This window comes from Schistocerca cancellata, chromosome 8, assembly GCF_023864275.1.
Source record: "Schistocerca cancellata isolate TAMUIC-IGC-003103 chromosome 8, iqSchCanc2.1, whole genome shotgun sequence".
NCBI lineage: Eukaryota > Metazoa > Arthropoda > Insecta > Orthoptera > Acrididae > Schistocerca > Schistocerca cancellata.
This window is the reverse complement of record NC_064633.1, coordinates 397,118,098-397,144,101: the sequence shown is the minus strand read 5'-3', so window position 1 is coordinate 397,144,101 and position 26,004 is coordinate 397,118,098. Positions and strand designations below refer to the sequence as shown.

The 26,004-nt window shown below is 43.6% G+C and overlaps 1 protein-coding gene across 1 annotated transcript in view; it reads right to left on the bottom strand.

Moving 5' to 3' along the window:
* The window catches only part of LOC126095593 (sialin-like), a 172,306-nt gene extending 146,545 nt beyond the window's left edge, over nucleotides 1-25,761 (bottom strand). The window contains exon 1 of the mRNA XM_049910366.1: nucleotides 25,621-25,761. Coding sequence (XP_049766323.1) covers nucleotides 25,621-25,761 — 141 coding nt within the window. The remainder of the gene's footprint in view (nucleotides 1-25,620) is intronic.
* Between the last annotated feature and the right edge of the window lie 243 nt (nucleotides 25,762-26,004).

Here is a 26,004-nt window from a genome sequence, read left to right as displayed (position 1 = left end):
ATCCTACTCCAGCCAGGGAGCGCGGCAGAGTTAACACTACCAAAGATCCTAAACACTTTGGTTCTCCACACGACCTATCGATGTAATCGTTCGATAGCATAGTTTTCCCTAGGAAAGACCCAGCGTAAAAATACAAATAATATTTACAAAAAAAACCAATACATCGACATAAATGCGTATATATATATATATATATAGTAAAACAATTACAAAATATAAAGACACAGAAATGTCATATCTATTCTGACAACAGACGTAAAGGTGGAGATGTGTCGCATATAGGCCGGCAAACAATGGAATGCGGCCTTAACATCTGTGTTGGACCGCACTGAGTTAGGACGGTGATAGTCATGTTCGGCGTGTAGGTGATATGAATTTCTCAGGTGTTAGGTGTGAATGCGGCTCTCATCAAGTCATGTTTGAGGGGTCGAACAGAGACTGTTGAGCGAATTGAGAGCTGTCGGACGTGTGACTTAGTGTGGGACAGGTTGACTGCGTTTGTCTGTTGAGTTATTTTCCTATGCGTTATTTGGACAGATTAAGAGAAGTGATGGTGTTTACAGTTATGTGTGCTACATTATTTAGGAGCAGTTTGATATTGTGCACTGAAATTAGGAGCTGTTTGCGTGTCTGCCGACTGTGCAACATGACACCAGGTACATCAGGGCGAGTGTTTTTTGTATGAGAGTGATAGGAATACTCGATGCTTAAATAAAATGTATGTTAAGTATTTGTGGGACTATTAGAACATGAGAGAGTTCGAGTTGGTTATTATTTTTTTCTACTTGGAGGTTTTGTTAGATCGAATTGCTGAGGCGAGTAGCTACGAGAACGCGAGGGATGTGATTGCAGCATATCTCCGTCTCTCAGCGGTTAACTAAAGGTGGGGCGAGCAATGTTCTCAGCTTAGGTACTGGGGGTGTGCTCTGACCATGTCCTCGACCGTGTGGATTGAACAACCATATTACGGTCATAGTTTAGCTAGAATATTTACAGAGGAGTATGTCCGCGCTAGTATAAAGCTCCAGGCTGTGACGTGGGCGGTCTTGCGCTCGTGGTGTGTGAGAGAGGCAAAGCAGACGATTTTGAGTCATCACAGGTGGCTTGGGTTAGTGGCTTCGAATGCCACAATTTTCTTGTGTTGGTAGCAAAATACGAACTGACCATCAGAATTGAAGCTTGGCTTATTTGTATAGACAAAATGTGATACAAGTTAATGTAGGTTAGTACACATTAGTGCACATTAGTAAATGGAAGAACGCATTAGTACATGTTAACCAACGAACATGGGTGGGTAAAAGGGGGTGGCGGTCGATAGGGACATTAAGTATTTCATTTCAAGTCCAGGTGGGCGTGGCAGTGGCCAAAATTGATTGCAAGTCTAGGTGGACATGGCAGTTTTCCACATCAGAGAGGTTAATTAATTGATCAAATCAATTAAATAGTCATGCGAACTTTGTTACATTCATTTGCGGAGGTACTAAACTAGGTGCGCACGATGGCTCATGTGTACGGACGTGTGTTTTCGCGAATATCTTGATTTAGGTAATCAAAGCATATGGGGTGAATAATGAGAATCAGGTGATCAGTTAACTTAGTGAGAGCGTTCTCTGTCCGACAGAGCCATGTGGTCGATCGCGTGTTGTGAGGTCAAGGAAGTTTCCAACTCAGTAGCATACAATCCAGTTTGAGCGTGTCGGTTCCTGTTTATCGGAATTCCGAAATTTATGGGGATGAGAGCGTCCATTGTGCTCCATCACACGTGCTGGTGGCGCCGTATGTGGCGTGAGGGTGGGTTGGGTACAGCAAGCGTGTCAGTTCCTGTTCGTCGATTTACGAACTTTAGGACCGATAGAGCTTTTAGCGTGTCACGTGATAGAACTTTCCAAATATCTCAAGCGGTTGTGTGAGGCAGGTATCGGCAGGTTGGAACCTGTTCAGAAAAATAAATCTGGGGTGGAACGTGTCCTTTGTCCAGCACGTGGTCGACAGGTTCCATCCTATCCAGCGTTAAGTGGTCGCAGGCGCAACAGGATGTTTACGTAGCGGCCTCTGGAGCAGTGGCTAGCACAGGCTGGGACGCCGGTCGGCGCCTACCTGCTGCCTGGGGCCTTTGGAGAGAGTGGCGTGCGTCAGCCGACAGGTGGTGCACGGAGCGGAGTGCTTCAGCTGCGCTCTGGAGTTCGTTGTGTGAGCATCGCGAAGTCAGTTGGGACACACCTACATGACCGTAATGCCTGAAATAAAGAGTCATTTCCCCACCTGGTGACTTAGGTTAGTACAAGTGGCGCGATTTTAATAATTTAGTGGCGGCAGCATAAGTGACCGCGAAAATTGGTGGATGTGGCCCAATTGGTTTTCATGCCGTCATCTCAAATGACGTCACGGCGACGTCCTCGGGTGGCTGAGATACGAGATACGAACTAACACACAGTTGGACTCCGGACCTCGTAGCGAGCACAGTGGATGGTGCTGTGATCTCGATGATGTGTACTAAGTATGTCGGAGAACAAGTGATGATCGTGTTGTTTGAAATAAAGACTTCAGTCCTTTTCCCACAAATTCACAGGAGTTGACTTAGATTAGTGGAAGTGCAGTTTATTATTATTATTTGACGCGATTTTCATAGCTTATGAGTGAAACAATAAGTGACCACGAAAAAATTAAAACTTGGTAGGATGAGGTGGACTATTTAGTATGTGTGATCGATTATCGTGTTGAAATTTGAACTTGTGACCGATTTTTTGTTATGGTTGTAACGGAATTGGCTTTCTCTCCGCCAAATTAAGGCATATTGAATAAATAATAATAAATAATAATAAATGATTGAAGTTGGCGCGATTTTCTATGTTAGTGGAGGTAGGCCAATAATAATAATAAATAATAATAAATGATAATAAATCATAATGAATGATAATAAATAATAATGAATAATAATGAATAATAATAAAGAGAAGCTCATAATTATCCTGCTGGAATTCAAACTTCCTGCTATTTTTTCTTCTGGAGGCATAGGTTAGTGGATGTAGGCCAATTGGTCTATTTTCCCACCAAAATTCAAAATTCTCGCCATTTTTTTCTCGAGGGTTAGGTTAGTGGACATAGCACAACTGGCCTATTTTCCCGCCAAAATCCGCCATCTTGGATGACGTCATGCGCTGTTGCCAAATCTACATGCCGACATCTTGGATGACGGTATCGCCGCCATCTTCAATAAATTTGGCAACAATGGAGATGGGGCGGCACGAAGATTACCCCACTACTGAAGTCACATGACTTTTACGAAGTTGCACTGAGGCGAACCGTGGTCGAGAGGAGATGTTCGGTTGTATGGCCGTCAGGTGGCCACCCTTAGTGCTGGGATACATGCCATTCACAGTTCCAAGTGTGATAAGCAGCCTTCTGTATCGTCGATGTGAGATCCATATAAGGGATTGGCGTTGGCAGTAACAGGCGTTCTGTAATACTCCTCTTGGTAAGATGGACAAAAGTTTCATTATGAAGAATGCCATGACATCCTTTAATCCAGAGTAAGTGATCGACAATGCCCAAGGTCTGCGCGTCTCTTATGGCCGCCAAGACGTCCAGAACACACCTGTTGGTCTGTCTATCAAACAAAGGATGTTGCAGTTTCTGCAGCACACTTTGAGAGTCCGTAAGTATCAGCATTAACTTGAATGTCTAGGTACCATAATGAATAGCTTCCCTGATGGCCAGTTAGCTCCAATGTGTATACAGAAGATTCAGGTGGAAACGCAAACATATGGTAGGCGCCACTAGAAGGGCAAAAGAAGGCGTATCCCAAACGCAACTCACATTCTGAACCGTCCGTATAGATGTGAGCGTACTGCGGCCATTGTGTGCTGAAAAAATGCTCCATATCGCGAGTGATGTTGGTCTCCGTTCGGAAATCGGACGGCAGGTATGCCACTGGGGACTGACTTAAGAATAGACTAAACGAAAACAGGGGAGTTTTGTGTCCTGTAGAACGAGCGGAAAGAGACTGCGACATTTCTCGCAGCTGCGAACTAGCGAAGGCGTTCTGGTCAGTCTTCGTCCATGAGGTGCCCGTGTGAGTCTCCAGAATCGAACCACCACCTTAAGAGAGGCACAACTAGATATCGAAGAACGACTGAGGAGAAAAAATATCAGACAGCATCTTCCCTCTGGTAGACAACGGCATGACGGATGCTTCCACTAGCATGGCGTAGGTGGGCGTTGATTTCATGGTTCCGAGGACAAGAGGAATCGCTCTATAATGGATGGGATCGACCTTGTGCAAAATTGACTGAGTTTCAGTGCCGTAGATAATGCTACCATAATCTAAGACAGAATGGATCAAAACCTTGTACAGAATTAAGAGCGTAATGGGTTCCTCTCCCTACCATACTTGGGCAAGCATACACAAGATATGCAGTGTTATCTGCCTTGTTGATGAGGTACGCAATATGTGGCGTCCACGTCAGTTTACTGTCGAAGTATACGGCAAGGAATTGCATGTGCCGAACGGGAAAGGTGTACGGGCTAAGATGTCGTTCGGATGAAAAGTTATTACGCCGTTTTCTCGTGAATATCACAACAACCGATTTGTCAGATGATAAAGTGAGCCTGTTTTTGGACTCCCATTTCACATGCGGCAGTAAGCCATAGGCGTGTCATCCAAAAGCACGACGAGAGAGCGGCCATACTGACGTCGTCGGCATACTGAACGATTTCTACGGTGGGGCTGAACAAAGTCTCTAGGTCCGATACATACAGGGAAAATAGTGAGGGACTCAATATCGCGCCCTGCCGGAGGCTACGAAACACTAGACGGGGTCCATGCAACACAGTGTTCCGACCGCGGATATATACAGTACGGTAACGATGCAAATTGTATGGAATCCGTAAAACAACCACCTTGAGATTCAGCAGCTGCAAGGAAATAGTCGTGCGGCCTCGAAGAGTCAAGAAATTAGGCCGTTAAATACCCGTTAGTGAAGAATGTGTTTTCAATATCCAGCGCAAGTGAGGTAATATCATCATAAATATTCTGACCTTACGGAAGACGTTCTGCGTCCGCGGGAGTTAGTTCTCATGTTCCAACCAAGATTCTAAGCGAAACTTGATGAGATGTTTGAATGTCTTACACACGCAGGACGACAGTGCTATCGAAAGATATAATGTCGCTGGACAAGGGTCTCTCCCGGGCTTCAGTATCGGCACTAATATTTGAGTCTTCCAGTCATCGGGAACGTTCCCATCCCTCCAGATGTCATTAAAGATGTTTGCAAGAACACATTTTGCATCGTCAGACAAATTAAGAACCATGGGCTGGTGGATATGGTCATAGTCAGGTGATGTATATGATAAGGACGTCAGGGCCTTGTGGAGTTCGGCGAGAGAGAATGGCATGGTTAAACCGTCTCGTAGATCGGCAGTGGCACCTGTCGCCACGAGATCGATGGGTTCCAGCATGGTAGTTGGGATGAGACAATGGCGGCAAACTCGTCTATCCAGATCTGCAACCACTTGAGAGGTACCGGCTACCGTTTGAGCGAGTTCACCGTCGACCAAATACGTCCAACAGGAGTGTGCACAGATAGTTGCTCCCATGTTCTTTCTTGCAGACCATGAGAAAGCACACAGTGGACGCATCCATCCGTTCGTAGGCAACGTAGTTCTCCCTTTCTGTATCCCACCAGGGAACTGGGGATCGGCTGCTGCCAGTCATCATGCGATGCCGCTACATTGATATAATTCCTAAACATAATGTACCTTGCTTGTGGGGACACCACGGTGAGGAAATTCGATAGTTGGGCATCCATTAGTGCGCCATACAGTGACCAATCGGCCTGCATAACGTTCCATTTACGTGATGGCCTATAGGCTGTGATAGGCATTGCAGTGAAAGACGATATAAGAGGAACTTAGTGGTTAGGCCCCATAGGATAGGGAAGAGTACTCCACGTAAAAAACAAGAAAGTGATGCCGAACACAGACTCAAATCGCCCGCTGATGGTCTGTGTCCAGGTAACGGAAGTAGCGTAGAGAATCCATCATTGAGGAGAATAAGATTGAACGCATCATGAATCTCAAAGATCCCGCCATCCAACCCATCATTATAGGCACAGCCCCACAGTCTGTTGTGCGCATTAAAATCACCGAGAAATAGGAATGGAGGTTCCAGCTGCCGAACCAGTGCGTACCACTCTTCGAGGGGAACATACGATCTTGGCCGGCTGTAAAGAGCCACGATGGTGAGGCGACCGATGGAAGTTGAGGGCCTGGCTGGTATCGCTTGAAAGCTATCGATAGCCTCGTGGGATAACTGTACTGGGGTGTGTGATACAATCTAATATTAATGAAGAGGGCGAATCTCGTGGACCATCTTCTCTGTCTTGGCGATTAACTGGGAAGCCTAGAAGGCACACAACAGAACATTGTTGAAACAACGTCTATAAGATGGCAGCCACTGCTATCTTCCACGTCCCATGTTCATGTTGAAGGACACCTTTATTGGCAAGCCGCAGATCATGCATTCCACTGGGAGATCCTAAAGGCCACCACACCTGCTAGGCGTAAGTAGGGTCGTTAATAGTTGTCGTAGAGACTGTATCTGTAAATTTCCAGGTGGCTGTGTCTTCACGTCTTCCAAGGCTTGCATGATAAACGAGATAATCTTTTCGATTACGTATGCGTTGTTCTTACAAAGTGGTGGCGGTTGTTGTCTGTACTGAGGAGAATATTGGTTGTGGCGTAGGGGAATTTGGGGGAGATGATGAGAGGCAGAACATTCGTGACAAATGTCTAAGAAACTGTGTCGCCAAACTCGCCTAGGAGCACGCCATTTCGATGGACCTCTCGTGTCAGAGATGACACCGATCTATCTGCCGACTGGAAGTCATATTGATGATGCGCGGCACCCTAAGGGAGAGATCGTAACTGAGGCGACACCGGCAGTGGCGTTGGTCGAGTAGAAGAATTTGGTGAAGCGACTACTGGTTGCGGGGAATGCCTTGGAGGTAGAGGCGGTAAATCAATAGTTTTTGGAGGCGATCGGAGTATGAGAGCTGCGGGCTATCGGTTACTCTCCCCGAAGTGGTGCAGGCTTTTGCACATTGGGGCTGTTGTTGACGGAGAAAGGCCACGCATGAAAGGTCTGTCGCTGGGTGCGGACCAGAGCTATTTAAACACGTCAGAAACGGCGCCGTACATGAATCCACTGGGTGACGACCACCGCACCTGCTGCAACGAGTATGACTTCTACATTGGCTTGTCCGATGATGAAAACCCAGGAAGTTCGACACTGGATGACTGGAGTGACGTACGGTTCTACTGACCAACGCGTTCCCAGAATGGCAACATGTGAGGGCAGTCTGGGAGTGAAACACCACTGGACAGACTGGAATCGGCACAGTTTGTTCAGGATGTTAACGATGTTTCTTAGTGTATCAAATGGTTCAACTGGCTCTGAGCACTATGGGACTTAACTTCTGAGATCATCAGTCTCCTAGAACTTAAAACTACTTAAACCTAACTAACCTAAGGACACCACACAGATCCATGCCCGAGGCAGGATTCGAACCTGCGACCGTAGCGGTCACGCGTCTCCAGACTGTAGCGCCTAGAACCGCTAGGCCACTCCGGCCGCCCTTGGTGTATCGTTTGATACTTGCGACAGGATATAAGCTCTCCATTGCGTCAGTTTTCCCCTTGTCTGTTAAGCTGATGTCAACATCACGAATAATGCCGTAGGTGTGGAGCAGGAAGTAGGGAATAAAGACATCGAACTACCGATCTTTGAAAACAGAGACTTCTATCCAAGTTTTGGCAGCTGCAGCAGTTTTTATTTCTGTCTTGACTCTGTTTCTGCGTGACGGGCTAACGTCAACAAAGTCGTGCTTGAGGTGCGAGTTGTCTACGGTGGAGTTTGCCAAAATTATCATCTAAGCTCTCAACAAAGACAATACAGAACCTGCATCTGATCGATTTTGACATTGACTTAATTGTCTTCTTAAACTGCTCTGACCTGTGGTCGGAGTGCGTCACTAAAAGCTCCTGTTTCGAAATCGAACCCACATACGCTCTCTACAAACCTTCAAGCTATTTTGGCATTGACTTGTCTTCTTAAAGTGCTCTGACCTGCGGTCGGAGGTGCGCCACTAAAAGCTCCTGTTTCGAAATCGAACCGTCATACACACTCTACAAACCTTCATACACGACAGAGCGGAGGACTGCTAGTCACTGCCTTTCCTCTTCTATTCAGACATAGAACGATAGGCGAGCGTCTGTCATCCCTCATTTCTTCTGACTTCACGGCCATTGCGTGAAATGTATTGTAACCTCCGCGTGACACAGTACTCGTTAAAGCCTGTAATATGGTAAGTGAGCGGGGTTCACCTTATGAGAAAGGATTTTCGTATAGATATCGACCGCGTGTACCTGAATGGTGGCAAATCAGACTTACACTCACTCTGTAATAACAATGATCCGTCAAGTAAGTTCGAAATGCAATTACACGTCAGGATTGACCAAAAGCAACCCTGAAGGTGCTACCAATTTGATAATAATACGGTCGCCAGCCTAATTAGGCATTCACTGAGTTTCTTCCCTGTACAAGTTGGTATATATTCATGCAAAACAACAAGTAGTAACACTGCATAATATAGTAAAATTTTAGAACCAGAAAATCTATTGAACTGATAGTTTCACGTTCTGTACTGATCTGGAAAAACCATGAATACATAACACTACACTATAATGTATACTACAAAACTTTTTACTGTCTATTAATCTGATTAAAATCGGGCATAGAAATAACACTTTCGTGCCACACACAAAATGTCAATTTTGATAAAGATAAAACACTGATAAATTTTGACTTTTATAATTACTTTAACTTTTGCTGGTCAAACCAATTTAGAACACTTCAGAATTCAAATTAATAAAAGGGGGAGGGGGTGGAACCCTGAAACTGTTATGATCACTGTATTAAAAAAATGGTTACTGAATTTATTATGCGTTCAAGATTTCCAGTATATAAGTTACTACTCTTTTCATCTTATTTACTGCTCATTTAAATACATTTATATCTGTCTCGAAATAATAAACTTCATTAAAGTTATCTTTCAACTTCGTTAGACCTTCGTTATTCATTTACTGGTTCATTAACAAAACATTTCTTTAAACACCATTCTAACATAGCTAGTTCTGCAAGTAATTATTATTAACACAAATTTTAATTTTCATTTCGGGACACTCGGATTGCACAACATTTGGAAAGGACCCTGTCTAGGTTAGTTGCGAGGATAATTAAATGATGGGAAAGTTCTGATAAAATTTAGGTTATTATTGCACAGTTCACTCTCTGATCCATACGAATACACTACTAAAAGTTTCAACCTGCTTGTATGCGGCGGTTGGCGGACGGCGAGATGACGAGGCACAGAGCGCACATACAACCACAACTATGGCTCTTGACGTATCGGCACTTTAATTCTTCTTAGCGTCGCAATACTTTTCCATTTAGTGCCTATGGAATTTTGCCATGCTGTGTGGGCGTTGTAACGGCATACCCGAATCTCAGTGAAGCTGCGTCTTCCAGGAGAGCCTCCTCGCTCCAGAAGGTGTTGCTCAAACCAGTGCCAAACTCCAACTACTACTGCAGAGCCCGTTGTGCCGTGCAGTGCCCGCGTGCATTTTCCCGCGCTCGCCTGCCATCCACCTTTTACCGCTCCCTGACAGAACGGGTATTCACCCGAGGTTTTGCATTCTACATATCCTAACACATTGCCTACGTATGGACCAGACTCACAGTTACAATTTTAAACACCTTACAACAGTCTCAACATTTGTTACATTTTAATTCTGTTACAATATTACTTGGCATTTGACATCAACATTAATATTCAAATTGAAACTTATTTACAGTTTTCTTAACATGATGACATGAAACAAAAAAGAAATGTGATTAGAACATCAATTACACAAGTTTATCGAAAAATCAGAAGGAAAAAATTACTTATATGTACGATAGTACAGCGTCGTTGTTGTTACAGTATGTTCATTTGCAGTAAATCGTACCACAGTTTGTCAGTTCCGTAAATTTACATCTTTAGATTCCTCACCTGTGTACATTTAGAACATTAACATCACTGCACCCATTTCGAATTTTTCCGGGATCATAGCTACTATTCACTCTTAGATAATTATAAAGTGCAGTAATACACTCCTGGAAATTGAAATAAGAACACCGTGAATTCATTGTCCCAGGAAGGGGAAACTTTATTGACACATTCCTGGGGTCAGATACATCACATGATCACACTGACAGAACCACAGGCACATAGACACAGGAAACAGAGCATGCACAATGTCGGCACTAGTACAGTGTATATCCACCTTTCGCAGCAATGCAGGCTGCTATTCTTCCATGGAGACGATCGTAGAGATGCTGGATGTAGTCCTGTGGAACGGCTTGCCATGCCATTTCCTCCTGGCGCCTCAGTTGGACCAGCGTTCGTGCTGGACGTGCAGACCGCATGAGACGACGCTTCATCCAGTCCCAAACATGCTCAATGGGGGACAGATCCGGAGATCTTGCTGGCCAGGGTAGTTGACTTGCACCTTCTAGAGCACGTTGGGTGGCACGGGATACATGCGGACGTGCATTGTCCTGTTGGAACAGCAAGTTCCCTTGCCGGTCTAGGAATGGTAGAACGATGGGTTCGATGACGGTTTGGATGTACCGTGCACTATTCAGTGTCCCCTCGACGATCACCAGTGGTGTACGGCCAGTGTAGGAGATCGCTCCCCACACCATGATGCCGGGTGTTGGCCCTGTGTGCCTCGGTCGTATGCAGTCCTGATTGTGGCGCTCACCTGCACGGCGCCAAACACGCATACGACCATCATTGGCACCAAGGCAGAAGCGACTCTCATCGCTGAAGACGACACGTCTCCATTCGTCCCTCCATTCACGCCTGTCGCGACACCACTGGAGGCGGGCTGCACGATGTCGGGGCGTGAGCGGAAGACGGCCTAACGGTGTGCGGGACCGTAGCCCAGCTTCATGGAGACGGTTGTGAATGGTCCTCGCCGATACCCCAGGAGCAACAGTGTCCCTAATTTGCTGGGAAGTGGCGGTGCGGTCCCCTACGGCACTGCGTAGGATCCTACGGTCTTGGCGTGCATCCGTGCGTCGCTGCGGTCCGGTCCCAGGTCGACTGGCACGTGCACCTTCCGCCGACCACTGGCGACAACATCGATGTACTGTGGAGACCTCACGCCCCACGTGTTGAGCAATTCGGCGGTACGTCCACCCGGCCTCCCGCATGCCCACTATACGCCCTCGCTCAAAGTCCGTCAGCTGCACATACGGTTCACGTCCACGCTGTCGCGGCATGCTACCAGTGTTAAAGACTGCGATGGAGCTCCGTATGCCACGGTAAACTGGCTGACACTGACGGCGGTGGTCCACAAATGCTGCGCAGCTAGCGCCATTCGACGGCCAACACCGTGGTTCCTGGTGTGTCCGCTGTGCCGTGCGTGTGATCATTGCTTGTACAGCCCTCTCGCAGTGTCCGGAGCAAGTATGGTGGGTCTGACACACCGGTGTCAATGTGTTCTTTTTTCCATTTCCAGGAGTGTATGTCAGTAGTCTTGTGGGATACATACATCGCGTAGGTAGTAACAGCGCTGCGTTCTGAGAGAATGCAAGTATTGTCGCCGTGTTGCTATGTGTGTGTGTGTGTGTGTGTGTGTGTGTGTGTGTGTGTGTGTGTGTGATGTGATTCGTGGCCCGCAGTGATGAGGTTTAGCTGTGCGATGCCTTGAGATGGGCTGGAACTACACAATAGATCCGTGCTCTGAAGTAAATGTCTCTGGTACATTTGCTAAACGACAGCGGCTGTCGTAGGGGCAGACAGTGCAGAAACGGTGTGTTCAGCGACCATTCTAGAGGTTGTGATGGAGTCTTGCCCAGTCTTGATAGTTCTCATGTTGAAATACTAGGCACGTAACAGTTTGAGACTACTATTTTCGTTAAAAAAAACGGTCTATTGTCATCATATATATATTTGTGAAGTTTTTGAAGGTACGATTGGACTTGTAAATAAATATAAATGCGTTTGAGTCTCAAATGTGTTTCATATACACCAAGCGACCATTTAATGCAGATGTGGGTCTGGTTATCTCTCTTCTCTCTTCAAGTTCTCTACCATGTTCATGCATGGGACAAGTGGATTTAAACTTATAGCAAGTCAGATCAAAACTTAAGGTGACAATTGTTTGGACTGTAACATCAGAGGGGTGAGGTAAGGAAACTGTTCAAACTTAGAAGTGGCCATGTGCTCGGGTCCATCATTTTGAATTCTATACTTAGTACAAGTGATGTGGCAACCATGCAGGCTGTGCTCCTTGGTTCTGCCATCTTGGATCACCATCTTTCATTCTAACGTTATACAACTGTGATGTCACTTCCAGTACGACATTTTTAATCGTTATCTTGAATTGTGGCATGATAAGACTGTGCTCGTATTTCCAGGTCCGCCATATTGAATTCGACACCAATTGGACAATGCATCATCTTGGATTTCCCGCCAATGTACAAGTTAGGACATCTGAGCTTGAAGATGTGATGTCATAAGAGTGGGGGAAAAGTGTCCAGTACAATTGGGCTGTTTGAATTTTGAACCAAGTTTTGAATTTGATATCATTTTATACATAGGGCAATTGGGCTATGACAGGGTGGAGTGTGGAGGAGGTAGGAGGGGGGAATATGGCAACAGCATATGATGTCATGGATGACGTAGGGGTGGAGGGTGGGAGGAGGAGGGTGCAATTATGGGAACAATGCAGGCAGCGCTCTTTCTCCCACAGCTAAACTATTCACAGCAACAGTTTTCCGACGAGCTCACCCTCTGCTCATGGCACTGCTCTATGTTACGAATCCATCTGACACATATGCTCTCCTATATGTGTTGAAGTCCTTTTATTGCCTTGCAAATGCAGCCTTTATCGAATAACAGATGTCTTCAGACTGTAGATCAGAATCTAACTTTACTTGAAACTAAAACTGTGAAAATCTGTTTTTCCTTATCTAAACAGTAAGTGCAGGTAGGTTTTAACAGGTTGAGGACGTGAGTATGGACTACACGTACACAGAACCAATAGGTTCTGCACCCATGTTATTACTTTTCTTATAGCTGCAGACAGCTCATTCTAAACACGTTACTGGCTTGTTTAAGGCTTACTTCTTCTATCCTTTCTAGATGTATCCACTAATTGTACATAGCTGTATAGCGTTTCAAAGTAGTGTAGTTTTAAATCAACACACTGAACAGCAATGGATAAAGGGATTTGACGTTGTTACGTGGTATATCGAGTTCCTGCGAAAGCGTATTGAATACTTCTGCATAAGCAGTGAGTGAAATGGGTTTGGTAGAGAATTCTCCAAGAAGAAATGGTTACTAAAAAACAACACTTCGAGGGAACTGCAGGAGCTTAGCTTATCATTTTAAAGCCCAACATGGAGAATTAAGACAATCGTCGCTATGTCATAAACGTACGACGAGGAGAGCCCAGCTGGAACTTCTGCCGTGCGGGACATGTGCTGGTGACGGAGCATCACAGTTCCAAAGACACGTAGTGGGACTACAGGCCTTTCCAGCAGCAACTGCTGACGGCACAACGGTGTGCAATGAGGCACACCAGGCATTTCTGGCTACCCTCACATCTTTTTCAACTGCTCTTGTAAAACTTCAGAACAGAAGGGCTGATAGTAGAGACCCAGTAGTTTCTACAGCGTGGAGTGACAGATGGTCAGAATTAAAATGTAAGTTAGTAGTACTGGTATTTTCAGATAAGATACAGTATTACCCGTATACAGTATGATGATATATCTGCTGCGTTTGCAGCTCAAGCGCTCAATTATACCCGATCTACGTGATTCAGTATCTCATGGTACTTATGACTCTCGTATAGTAACCAAATCAGTAGAGGAGAAACTATCTTCGGATGTCAAACACGATGGGAAAAATATTTTGATGTTGTCTTTCATCGAGACCCTTCTGACTTTGAAGTTTGGATTGCGGCAGAGCAAGAAAAGATGAGAATGGCAATAAGTAAAGTAAATTTCGGTGTTGATAACATAAATTCCAGCGTAAAACCTGAGACTGATAAGGTAAATTCCAAGTCAGATACTGAAATTAACAATCTAGAGATAAATGTTTCTATCGAAATTTCTAAACTGAAATCAAAGGCGAGATAAGGCACTGAAAACCAATTTGCCAAATATGGAGTACAATTGGATGAGTACGTTAATTTGCAGTTGAAAACCATTGCTTCTACGGTTCTCTCGGAACTCAGTGCAGTGCGCAAAATCTGTGAAACATGCTTGAAAGGATCCAAGCTGCAAATCGCGAGAAGGTTGGGAGCTAATGAAAACTTCTATCGCATTTACGCTGCACAGCACAGTTAAAGCAAGTCGTACTTAAGAAGGATGTGTGAAACGAATTATCTAATGTGATACTGACATGAGAGACTGCCCCACCAAGTTTGGTAATCATATGGCAGAGACGAATCACACTTGACATGGGGCGAAAACTGCGCTAATCGTTTCAACAAGATCAGCCAGTGCATAATAATTTTCTTACTGAGAAAATGGTCAAAACTGACAAAGAAATTTTAAAGTTTTCCTCAAAGTTCAGGACAACATCGCGAGCTACCTTATCAGAAGTAGTCTTTATTACATATCACAAGTTTCATTATTTTGATACACAAGGTAATGTGCACTCATAATCGTTCATCCAAGAATTTATGAAAGTGCTGCCGATAGCTTGGTCAGCGCAGGAACAGATTTTTTTGTTTCATTACACTTCAGATTTCTAAATTGTCACTGTTTATAAATAAGCTGGAAATGCTAGAGGCCTTATGTATAACGCAAAATACTTGAAATTTATTTGAGGAATCACTTAACAATCACTTTAAAATCCATTGATAGCCTGGACTTTAGATTTTTTCTGTTTATAGGTAGAATCATTGGAGTCATGTGAAATGGGGAAACAGTTCGGTGGGTGAATGAAATTGGAAATAGTTCTGCCAATTTGAAAGAGTTTCATGATACATTCTGGAAAGAATATTGGCCATCAGGTATCCAGTGGAAATTGGTTAATTTCTAGAGTGGCAATAGACACCAGCCAGACTACAGAACAATGAAAAATTTTTGCGGGTACAGGTGTGAACAGATTAAGTGTATCAATATGGGAGTGGCTACAGAGTTGTTGAGTGCATGTTGCAGTTCTACATTTTTAGGGTGCTGTTTGTAATGCCACGAGATAATTATGGTAAATTCTTGGTAAGAGTGGAACTTTTATTACATCATGAATGGCCAAGAATTCTATAGGTATGTTGTGCTCTCAGCTGTGTACATAGTTCTGTTGCCCGGCTGCACACTTCCCAACTATCACACCACAGTGTCAGCGGGAAGAGAGTGAAATTGCGAATACATCGTATTTAGATGGCAATGCAGTCACACAAGGAACACTGAACATCTTGCATGTGGCTTGGTTTCATACATCATAACAAAATAGACCACAAACAAAAAGGTCTGTAGTATTATTTAATTAATTTTTCAGGATAAATTTCAGTCGTCAGTTACAAGTAATTTTTTATTATCTTTACCGGTTTCGACAAATTAGTTATCTTCAGAAGCTTAATTTGGCAGCCAGTATCTTCTTCACAAAAGGATAATGTCATGGTATGTTCAGAAATTTACATATTGTATGTGATTATTATAAACACTGTTTGACAACTGATGACTGAAACTTATCCTGAAAAACTAGTACTACAGTCGCTGAAAATTACTGGTATGAATAACGCAAGTATTTAATAATTTTTGGCGCACTGAAGAGAAAATAAAATTTATATCTGGTACAAACTGTTGGCCTACAGGCAGAAGCACACAATTTCGCAGGTTTATGTCACTGGGATTGCCATGTAATCATAATTCAGTTAGTTCGTAATTATGAAAGGCCATTCACACACACTTGTTGATCGAACGTTGTATCAGGTATGCAGTGTCATTATGGAGACTTGGAAATTCTTCCTGAGGCTTCTGGACAGTTTCACCGTAAATAATTTGTCTTTTAAACGGAAATTTCATTGCAGATCGATCAATTCCATCTGCACATATACTGGAGAGCTTTCAACTGTACTGGAAAACGGTTTCGAAAACAGCTCAAAAACAGGTGTGAGATTGGCAGTACCCTCAGAACATTTAAAAAAATGTTGGTGTAATTCTTTCAAGGCCTCAATAAATTTCCCAAAATTCACATTTTCTTTAACGCCACTGTGCACAGGCTAATGGATCTTTCTTAAATACTTTTTTTGTTAGAAGTTGCCCCTTCCACAAAGAGATTTTCTTTTTAAATTCATCCTGAACAGACCAGAAATAAGTTGCTTCTCACCTTGCAACGTCTTACTGTGTGTAGTGTACAGTCAAGCACACTTAAAGTGAGAGGTCTGCAAACCATTCTGGGTGTTCTAATTTTCGTTCCTGCTCTTTTTTTCCCTTCAGTACCTCAACAATAGTGGAACTTAAATCGGGAAATAGTTCCACGCATGCCACATGACTTAACCAATGTTCTCTGCAATAATATATAACGTCTTTATAGTCATCATTCAATTCCATCAAAATGTGTTGTAACTGACGGTGTAATAATGCGTTTAACTCCAGAAAATGTTAGTACTTGTATCATCAGTTTCATAACGTGCTCCACGCATCTTAATTTAGCACAAAATACTTCTTCATGTATAGAATGATGTATCCCATACAAGTCGTCTCTCGGTCTTTGTTATTTTTTGCTCTTTAATCGTCAACTAAGTCTCCAGATTCTTTCTTCATGGTGTTTGAAACGCACCCAAGAGGTAGGATGAAGGCAGGGGAGACGGAGTGATCTCAACCTTGGAGTGGAAAGCCATTGAGCTCTTTTCAAAATTTGTTTTAACACCAAAGCAAACAGTACAGACATTGGTACTTGAGTACTTGTACACAATTAGAAACATTTCTTTCCAGTAAAAGAAAGAATACGCATTATTAATTGCAGGAAACAGTAGAATTAGAGCTTTTACGTTAGAAAATGTGGTTTCAATTAAATCTGTGGTTGTATTATATTTTTTACACAACTGTGGTTCTCTTAAAAGAATTTAGGTTGACTAATGCCAGAGAGTCGCCTCAGTTCCATCTCCACATAACCTTGCATATTATTTTGTTAGAATTTTTTACCTGGAACGGTTGTGACTGACCAGTAAAACTGTTAAATTATAAATTAAAAGGTAAAATAACATAGCATTAAACAAACGGCCGTTACTGACCAATACTGACGCGAGTAAAAAATGCAAAGCTTAACTTAGTGAGGGAACACCTGTGACCACCTAGCAGAATCAGTATCTGATAAGGAAAAATTTTATTAAGCAGGAATTGTCTTGACTGACCAGAAAAAACAGTTAAGTGGAATAATCAGGAAAAATACCATAGCATTACGCAGGCGGCCGTGACTGGCCAACAAAATCGATTAGAAATTTAGAGCGAACAACACAGTATTAAGCAAGCGTCCATTATTAATCAACAGCCAATCTACTTACACAGTACAAAGGGGAAATTTACTGAGATAGCGACCTAGAACAATAGGGAGCGAATGAGTAAGGAAACATTCTTTAAGCAAGCAAGCCCGCAACTGACCAGTAAGAGGAACAATTAGATTCAATGTTTAAAATCAAAATAACACAGTATCAAACAAGTGGTGATTACTGCCCAACAGCTAAATTATTTACAAAATACAAGGCGTGATTTTAATGAGAGAACGCCCAAGAACAATTGGCAGTACGAGTGTATGACTAATTCTTACCGAAGAACGCTCGTAACTGACTAGTAAGAGATCACAGTTAGATTAAGTATTTGAAAGCAAAATCACTCAGCATTACACAAGTGGGCGTCTTTTAACCATCAATTAAGCACTCTAGCCTTACATCTACATCTACATCTACATCCATACTCCGCAAGCCACCTGACGGTGTGTGGCGGTGGGTACTTTGAGTACCTCTATCGGTTCTCCCTTCTATTCCAGTCTGTATTGTTCGTGGAAAGAAAGATTGTCGGTATGCCTCTGCGTGGGCTCTAATCTCTCTGATTTTATCCTCGTGGTATCTTCGCGAGATATACGTAGGAGGGAGCAATATACTGCTTGACTCCTCGGTGAAGGTATGTTCTCGAAACTTCAACAAAAGCCCGTACCGAACTACTGAGCGTCTCTCTTGCAGAGTCTTCCACTGGAGTTTATCTATCATCTCCGTAACGCTTTCGCGATTACTAAATGATCCTGTAACGAAGCGCGCTGCTCTCCATTGGATTTTCTCTATCTCCTCTACCAACTCTATCTAGTACGGATCCCACACCGGTGAGCAGTATTCAAGCAGTGGGCGAACAAGTGTACTGTAACCTACTTCTTTTGTTTTCGGATTGCATTTCCTTAGGATTCTTCCAATGAATCTCAGTCTGGCATCTGCTTTACCGACGATTAATTTTATATGGTCATTCTATTTTCAAGCACTCCTAATGCCTACTCCCAGATAATTTATGGAATTAACTGCTTCCAGTTGCTGACCTGCTATATTGTATCTATGTATTCACAGCACATTACACTTATCTACATTGATATTCAATTGCCGTTCCCTGAACATGTTTCAATTCGTTGCAGATCCTCCTGCATTTCAGTACAATTTTCCATTGTTACAACCTCTCGATATACTACAGCATCATCTGCAAAAAGCCTCAGTGAACTTCCTATGTTATCCACGAGGTCATTTATATATATTGTGAATAGCAACGGTCCTACGACAGTCCCCTGCTGCACACTTGAAATCACTCTTACTTCGGAAGACTTCTCTCCATTGAGAATGACATGCTGCGTTCTGTTATCTAGGAACTGTTGAATCCAATCACACAATTGGTCTGATAGTCCATATGCTCTTATTTTATTCATTAAACGACTGTGGGGAGCTGTATCAAACGCCTTGCGGAAGTCAAGGAACACGGAATCTGCCTGGGAACCCGTGTCTATGGCCCTCTGAGTCTCGTGGACGAATAGCGCGAGCTGGGTTCCACACGATCGTATTTTTCAAAACCCATGCTGATCCCTACAGAGTAGATTTCTAGTCTCCAGAAAAGTCATTATACTCGAACATAATACGTGTTCCAAAATTCTACAACTGATCGACGTTAGAGATATAGGTCTATAGTTCTGCACATCTGTCCGACGTCCCTTCTTGAAAACGGGGATGACCTGTGGCCTTTTCCAATCTTTTGGAACTCTACGCTCTTCTAGAGACCTACGGTACACCGCTGCAAGAAGGGGGGCAAGTTCCTTCGCGTACTCTGTAAAATCGAACTGGTATCCCATCGGGTCCAGCGGCCTTTCCTCTTTTGAGCGATTTTAATTTTTTTTCTACCCCTCTGTCATCTATTTCGATATCTACCATTTTGTCATCTGTGCGACAATCTATAGAGGGAACTACAGTGTAGTCTTCGTCTGTGAAAGAGCTTTGGAAAAATACATTTAGTATTTCGGCCATTAGTCTGTCATCCTCTGTTTCAGTACCACGTTGGTAACAGAGTGTCTGGACATTTTGTTTTGATCCACCTACCACTTTGACACAAGACCAAGTCTGGTGAAACAAGTCTGACTGGGCGATGGCAAACACCAAACTATTTAAGGGAATTGAGACTGGAATGTTCTTTAAGCAACAAGAACGGCAACACTAAGTCAGGGGAGTACAGAAACGCTTAAAAAGGTCTCATTCCTTCAACAACACGCCGTACATAATCAAGGGAAACCATAAAAAATGGTTCAAATGGCTCTGAGCACTATGCGACTTAACTTCTGAGGTCATCAGTCGCCCAGAACTTAGAGGTAATTAAACCTAACTAACCTAAGGACATCACACACATCCATGCCCGAGGCAGGATTCGATCCTGCGACCGTAGCGGGTCGCTCGGTTCCAGATTGTAGCGCCTAGAACCGCACGGCCACTCCGGTCGGCGGGAAAACCTTAACCACACACTTAAAGACAAGTTTCTGAACTGTCATTAAACAAGGAACAAAAGAGTTAATAATATAGAACAAACCCAAGAAAAGGCATATGAGCTATTCATACAGTTACCCAGCAATACTCATGCACGGCACGCCAAATTTTCAGTCAGCTTACACACGGGGAAAAGCTCCATTTTATTTCACCTTTTACAATTGCCCGTACTGTACAAGGTAACTTCAGGAGAGGGCCAAATCACACAGAACACTATAACAGACAGAAAAATACAATTACATACAGCATAATTTACGTTGCACGCCTGCATAAGGCCACCTAAATGAAAGAAATACTGTACACATCTGCGTTTAATGTAGAAAATTCGAGTCAAATCGTTGCCTTTCAAATTTTCAACACCTTCTTAAGAGGGGTAGGACGTCAAACGGGCCGACGTGGGACAGGAGAGGCATCACAGGACATTTCAATTTCCAGTGTCTATACTTTTACAAATAAATTCATAAAACTTTGTCAGCATCACCAGGAAGGATTCAGGATTCACACTCATTGCAGTGGAAGTTCGAAAACATAACAAAATAAATTTTTTTTACGCGTGAAATTTCATCATTTTTTCACTTACTAATGGCTGCATTTGTTGCCATAGGTACACTTTTCTTCATAAGTTAGAGAGATTCTTCGATGAATTTTGCTAATCCTACATACCATACTCACGAATGAACTGTTATATTTTAAACTTCATGTTTAGGAAAAACACAAATTTTATAGTTAATTATCTCAATTTTTACCACAGTTTTTAATAGCTTTCGAAAATTCTAGAGTTTCATACACCTTTAAGTATGGTTTGTATGCTGTGCACAATTCATCGAAGAATCTCTCTTACTTGTGAAGAAAAGTGTACCTATAGCAACAAATACTGCCATTAGTAAGTGAAAAAAATGATGAAATTTCACGTGTAAAATAAATTATTTCATTATGTTTTCGAACTTCCACTCCTATGAGTGTGAATTCTGAATCCTTCCTGGTCATACTGACAAAGTTTTATGAATTTTTTTGTAAAAGTATAGACAGGGGAAATTAAAATGTTGTGTGGTGCCTCTCCTGTTCCAAGTCGGTCCGTTTGACGTCCTACCCCCCTTAAGCGTGAAAAAACAGAGCACGCACTCGCCTTCACTCTCACCCCCATATCCCAAAGCGGACATTAAGTCTTAGACAGTCGGCCAAGTTAATGGTAAGCTGAGCGAAAGTCAGAAAACTGGTTTATAAAGTTTAGAATTGGTCACAGTAGCTCCACAGGCAAGGCGTAATCGAAGCCAGATAGCAGTCTGTGTCACAACTCGGCGCCAAACCCGGTGCCACGGCGACGAGTCCAGCGCCAACAGACTTGCGCGCTGTGCCGCACACGCTTCCATTGACAGTGGCCACGCGTCTATCCTCTCCTCAAACCTAACCGCCCCTGGGGGCGTGCGTGTACGCAACGCCGACCCCGAAGCTGGCCGTTCACAGCGTGCGCTCCTTTCACTCCGCCGACCGCCTCACTCCGTCACTCTCCAGGTCTCACTTCAAACTCTCTACTCACCGGCGTGCACAGCGCCCTCTGGTCTGGAGCCACATCTTTGCCTGTTTCAATCGGTGAGCATGCATTGGCCGTAAGGCCGTTTCATAGCATACACCAGTGACCATTAAAATTGCTACACCAAGAAGAAATGCAGATGATAAACGGGTATTCATTGGACAAATATATTATACTAGAACTGACATGTGATTACATTTTCACGCAATTTGGGTGCATAGATCCTGAGAAATCAGTACCCAGAACAACCACCTCTGGCCGTAATAACGGCCTTGATATGCCTGGGCGTTGAGTCAAACAGAGCTTGGATGGCGTGTACAGGTACAGCTGCCTGTGCAGCTTCAACACGATACCACAGTTCATCAAGAGTAGTGACTGGCGAATTGTGGCAAGCCTGTTGCTCAGCCACCATTGACTAGACGTTTTCAATTGGTGAGAGATCTGGAGAATATGCTGGTCAGGGCAGCATTCGAACGTTTTCTGTATCCAGAAAGGCCCGTACAGGACCTGCAATATGCGGTCGTGCATTATCCTGCTGAAATGTAGGGTTTTGCAGGGATCGAATGAAGGGTAGAGCCACACATTTGAAATGTAACGTCCACTGTTCAGAGTACCGTCAATGCGAACAAGAGGTGACCGAGACGTGTAACCAATGGCACCCCATACCATTACGCTGGGTGATACTCCAGTATGGCGATGACGAATACACGCTTCCAATGTATGTTCACCGCGATGTCGCCAAACACGGATGCGACCATCATGATCCTGTAAACAGAACCTGTATTCGTCCGAAAAAATGACATTTTGCCATTCGTGCACCCAGGTTCGTCGTTGAGTACACCATCTCAGGCGCTCCGGTATGTGATGCACCTTCAAGGGTAACCGCAGCCATGGTCTCCGAGCTGATAGTCCGTGCAGCTGCAAACGTCGTCGAACAGTTCGTGCAGATGGTTGTTGACTTGCAAACGTCCCCATCTGTTGACTCAGGCGGTCGCAGGTTCGAATCCTGCCTCGGGCATGGATGTTTGTGATGTCCTTAGGTTAGTTAGGTTTCATTAGTTCTAAGTTCTAGGCGACTAATGACCTCAGAAGTTAAGTCGCATAGTGCTCAGAGCCGTTTGAACCATTTTGTTGACTCAGGGATCGAGACGTGGCTGCACGATCCGTTACAGCCATGCGGATAAGATGCCTGTCTTCTCGACTGCTAGTGATACGAGGCCGTGGAGATCCAGCACGGCGTTCCGTACTACCCTCCTGAACCAGCCAATTCCATATTCTGCCGCCAGTCATCGGATCTCGGCGAACGCGGGCAGCAATGTCGCGATACGATAAACCGCAATCGCGATAGGCTACAATCCGACCTTTATCAAAGTCGGAAACGTGATGGTACGCATTTCTCCTCCTTACATGTGGCATCACAACAACGTTTCACCACGCAACGCCGGTCAACCGCTGTTTGTGTATGAGAAATCGGTTGGAAACTTTGCTCATGTTAGCACGTTGTAGGTGTCGCCACCGGCCCCAACCTTGTGTGAATGCTCGGAAAAGCTAATCATTTGCATATCACAGCATCTTCTTCCTGTCGGTTAAATTTCGCGTTTGTAGCACGTCATCTTCGTGGTGTAGCAAGTTTAATGGCCAGTAGTGTATTTGCGGTACCCGTCGGTTATGTGACTGCAGAATAGGTACTGAGAATTCTCATTCTTCTCTTCTTTGATTTCCACTCATTTTTTAATCTGTGTCGGTACATCGCTAGATGGCCTCTTTTTGTACAAACAACCAATTGTAACGCAATCTAAATTTTTGTTCAGATTTTTCATAAATTTTTCATACTTTACGAGAGAAATTCCTCATGCCCAACGTTACCCTTGTATCAAAGGAAGCCATGACATACATAAAGTAACGTCTTGCAACATTTAAATGAATGTAGCTACACAATAATTATTAATAGCTCTAAATCGTTTACTAATTGTTATTTTCTAAAAGAAATGACCGACGCTATCTCAGGTTTAAGTATTTTCGTTCAATAGAATAAAATAAATGCAGTTATGAAGGGGATCCACTTTGGATTTTCTTTTCGGCGGACAAGGTATCCTTGTGTAGCCGAGCCATGTGCAAAGCGGGTGTAAAGACAAGCTGAAAATTGTGAATTAGTGCAATCAGTGCTAATATCCGTAAGTGGTAGCAGAAGTGAGTTGCCGCAATAATATTGATCTCAACGTTAGGTGCGGCTACCATCGGCTTAATGGTGGCGACGAGCAAATTGGCTTAGTGCAGTAAAAGTCACCCATAATGAGGCATGAAGACATCATTCAGGCATGAAGACCTCATTTATCTGCGATCTCGCCTCAGCAGCAGCACCTCACCGTCTACCAGTAGCGTTTGAGATCTCCGTCAGTATTTCAGAATATGTGAAGCAGTTTGAAAAATAGACGTTAACTTACTGCTTTGAATTGTCATTGCTCTTAAATAGCTCTTGCTTCCACGGTTCGAGTAACTTGAAGTAATAATTTGAGTATATAAAAGTGCTCATTTGAAGATTACAATTACACCAAACACTTTTCGCCATAAACATAATAATAATATGACAATGAACGTTCTCTCAGAGCCAAGGAACAATGAATAAACTCAATGGTCGTTTTTCTTATTTAAATTTGCTGGGAATACGTTTCAGTTAGAGGAAATTTTCATGGGAGATTTTTTTAAGTGATTATTAACATAATAACTTTTTTGAGCACATTGCACATTAGAATTTTGTATTAGTACCGAGAGTGCTGTAATTAAAGAGAAGTTTGATGATACATCCCGTGTCTGAGTTTAGGGTAAGTTTAATATAGAGTATGTAAATATGTCAATAAAAATAAAATATTTTCTGTAACACGGAACTCAAATAAATTCAAATTCAAAATTTAATTACGTTTATGCGTTCTTCACCTTTCCTTCGGAAACGTTGAATAACATTTGCTCCATCAGAGCTGACTGTCAACCTTCGTAGTTTTAGTTCGATTGCAGGACACTCCTCACGGTAAGTGACCACCGCACTTGTCAAGTCTCACTGAGGCCATGTTCTGTTGCAGAAGCTGATTGGAACCTCAGTGCAGTACTGTGTAAGGTAGGCAGCGACTTATTGTGGTGACGATTAAAGCATTGTTCTGTGGCAGATAAAACTATCCAATCAATTCTTAATTTTGATATAACTTTTGATAGGACAAAGTGTTCTATTAAATTAGGAAAGTACATTAAGAACATGAGTCAAATGTTCAGTAAATATTTTTAAGCGAAAAAGGCAATCAAGGTTTAGTTTTATCAGTTATTCAACAGGGCGAATAAAACTGGAAGCTACGGGGCAGTGACACGCACACGGGAGGGCAAGCAGCTAATTATTTGTGATGGTCTTTTGGCCAACCTTAGCAGCAAAAAACAGTTGGACATACCGACCAAGACTGGCTGTGCAAGCCAGAGTTTTGTGCCACAGGAATGATCGTGGTTTACACGCTCACGATGGTGGAAACAAGAACGTGCTGGTAAGAGAAGATGGCGGTACGCTGGTGCATATGGTCCACGGCTGCAGTATGTGGCAAAACTAAAAAAAAAAAAAAAGGTTCAAACGGCTCTGAGCACTATGGGACTTAACATCTGAGGTCATCAGTGCCCTAGAACTTAGAACTACTTAAACCTAACTAACCTAAGGACATCACACACATCGATGCCCGAGGCAGGATTCGAACCTGCGACCGTAGCGGTCGCGCGGTTTCCAGACTGAAGCGCCTAGAACCGCTCGGTCACAACGGCCGACAAAACTCAAACTGTGAAAGGGTGAAAGATGACAGCATGTCTGCCATGGTCTGTGAAACTAAATATTGCTTTAGACCGGAGACAATGAGATTTTATGTCCTTTCATTGTGATGGCACCAGAAAACACTGGTTGAAGAGTGAACAAAGCGTTGAATAGTGCCACCATATTTCACCTTGATGGGGCAAGGCATGGGCGCCCAGAGACAAGTTGTCTGCGAGCTGTCCAGGTGCCACAGCTGATGGGGTTTCTTAGTGACCCTGGTCTTGAGGAGCCCGACACAGTTGACCTTGATAAGTGGTGGTGGGGCACGCATGTGGTGAAGGACTTGTGCACAGTGCCGACTGACCTCCACTTTAGCAGGTCTATACATCATGACATTTCAGATGAACTCTGGGTGGATAACATGTCCGGCATATCAAGGTTATTTAGTGAACAAGCATATAATGCTGTAGAAGAAGAAGGAAATAAAGAAACTTAAGTTAGCAAGAAAGGGATTTTTGGGCTCCAAACCGGAACTCGGAAGAAAGTAAGATTGTGAATGTTTACAGTCTGTAGA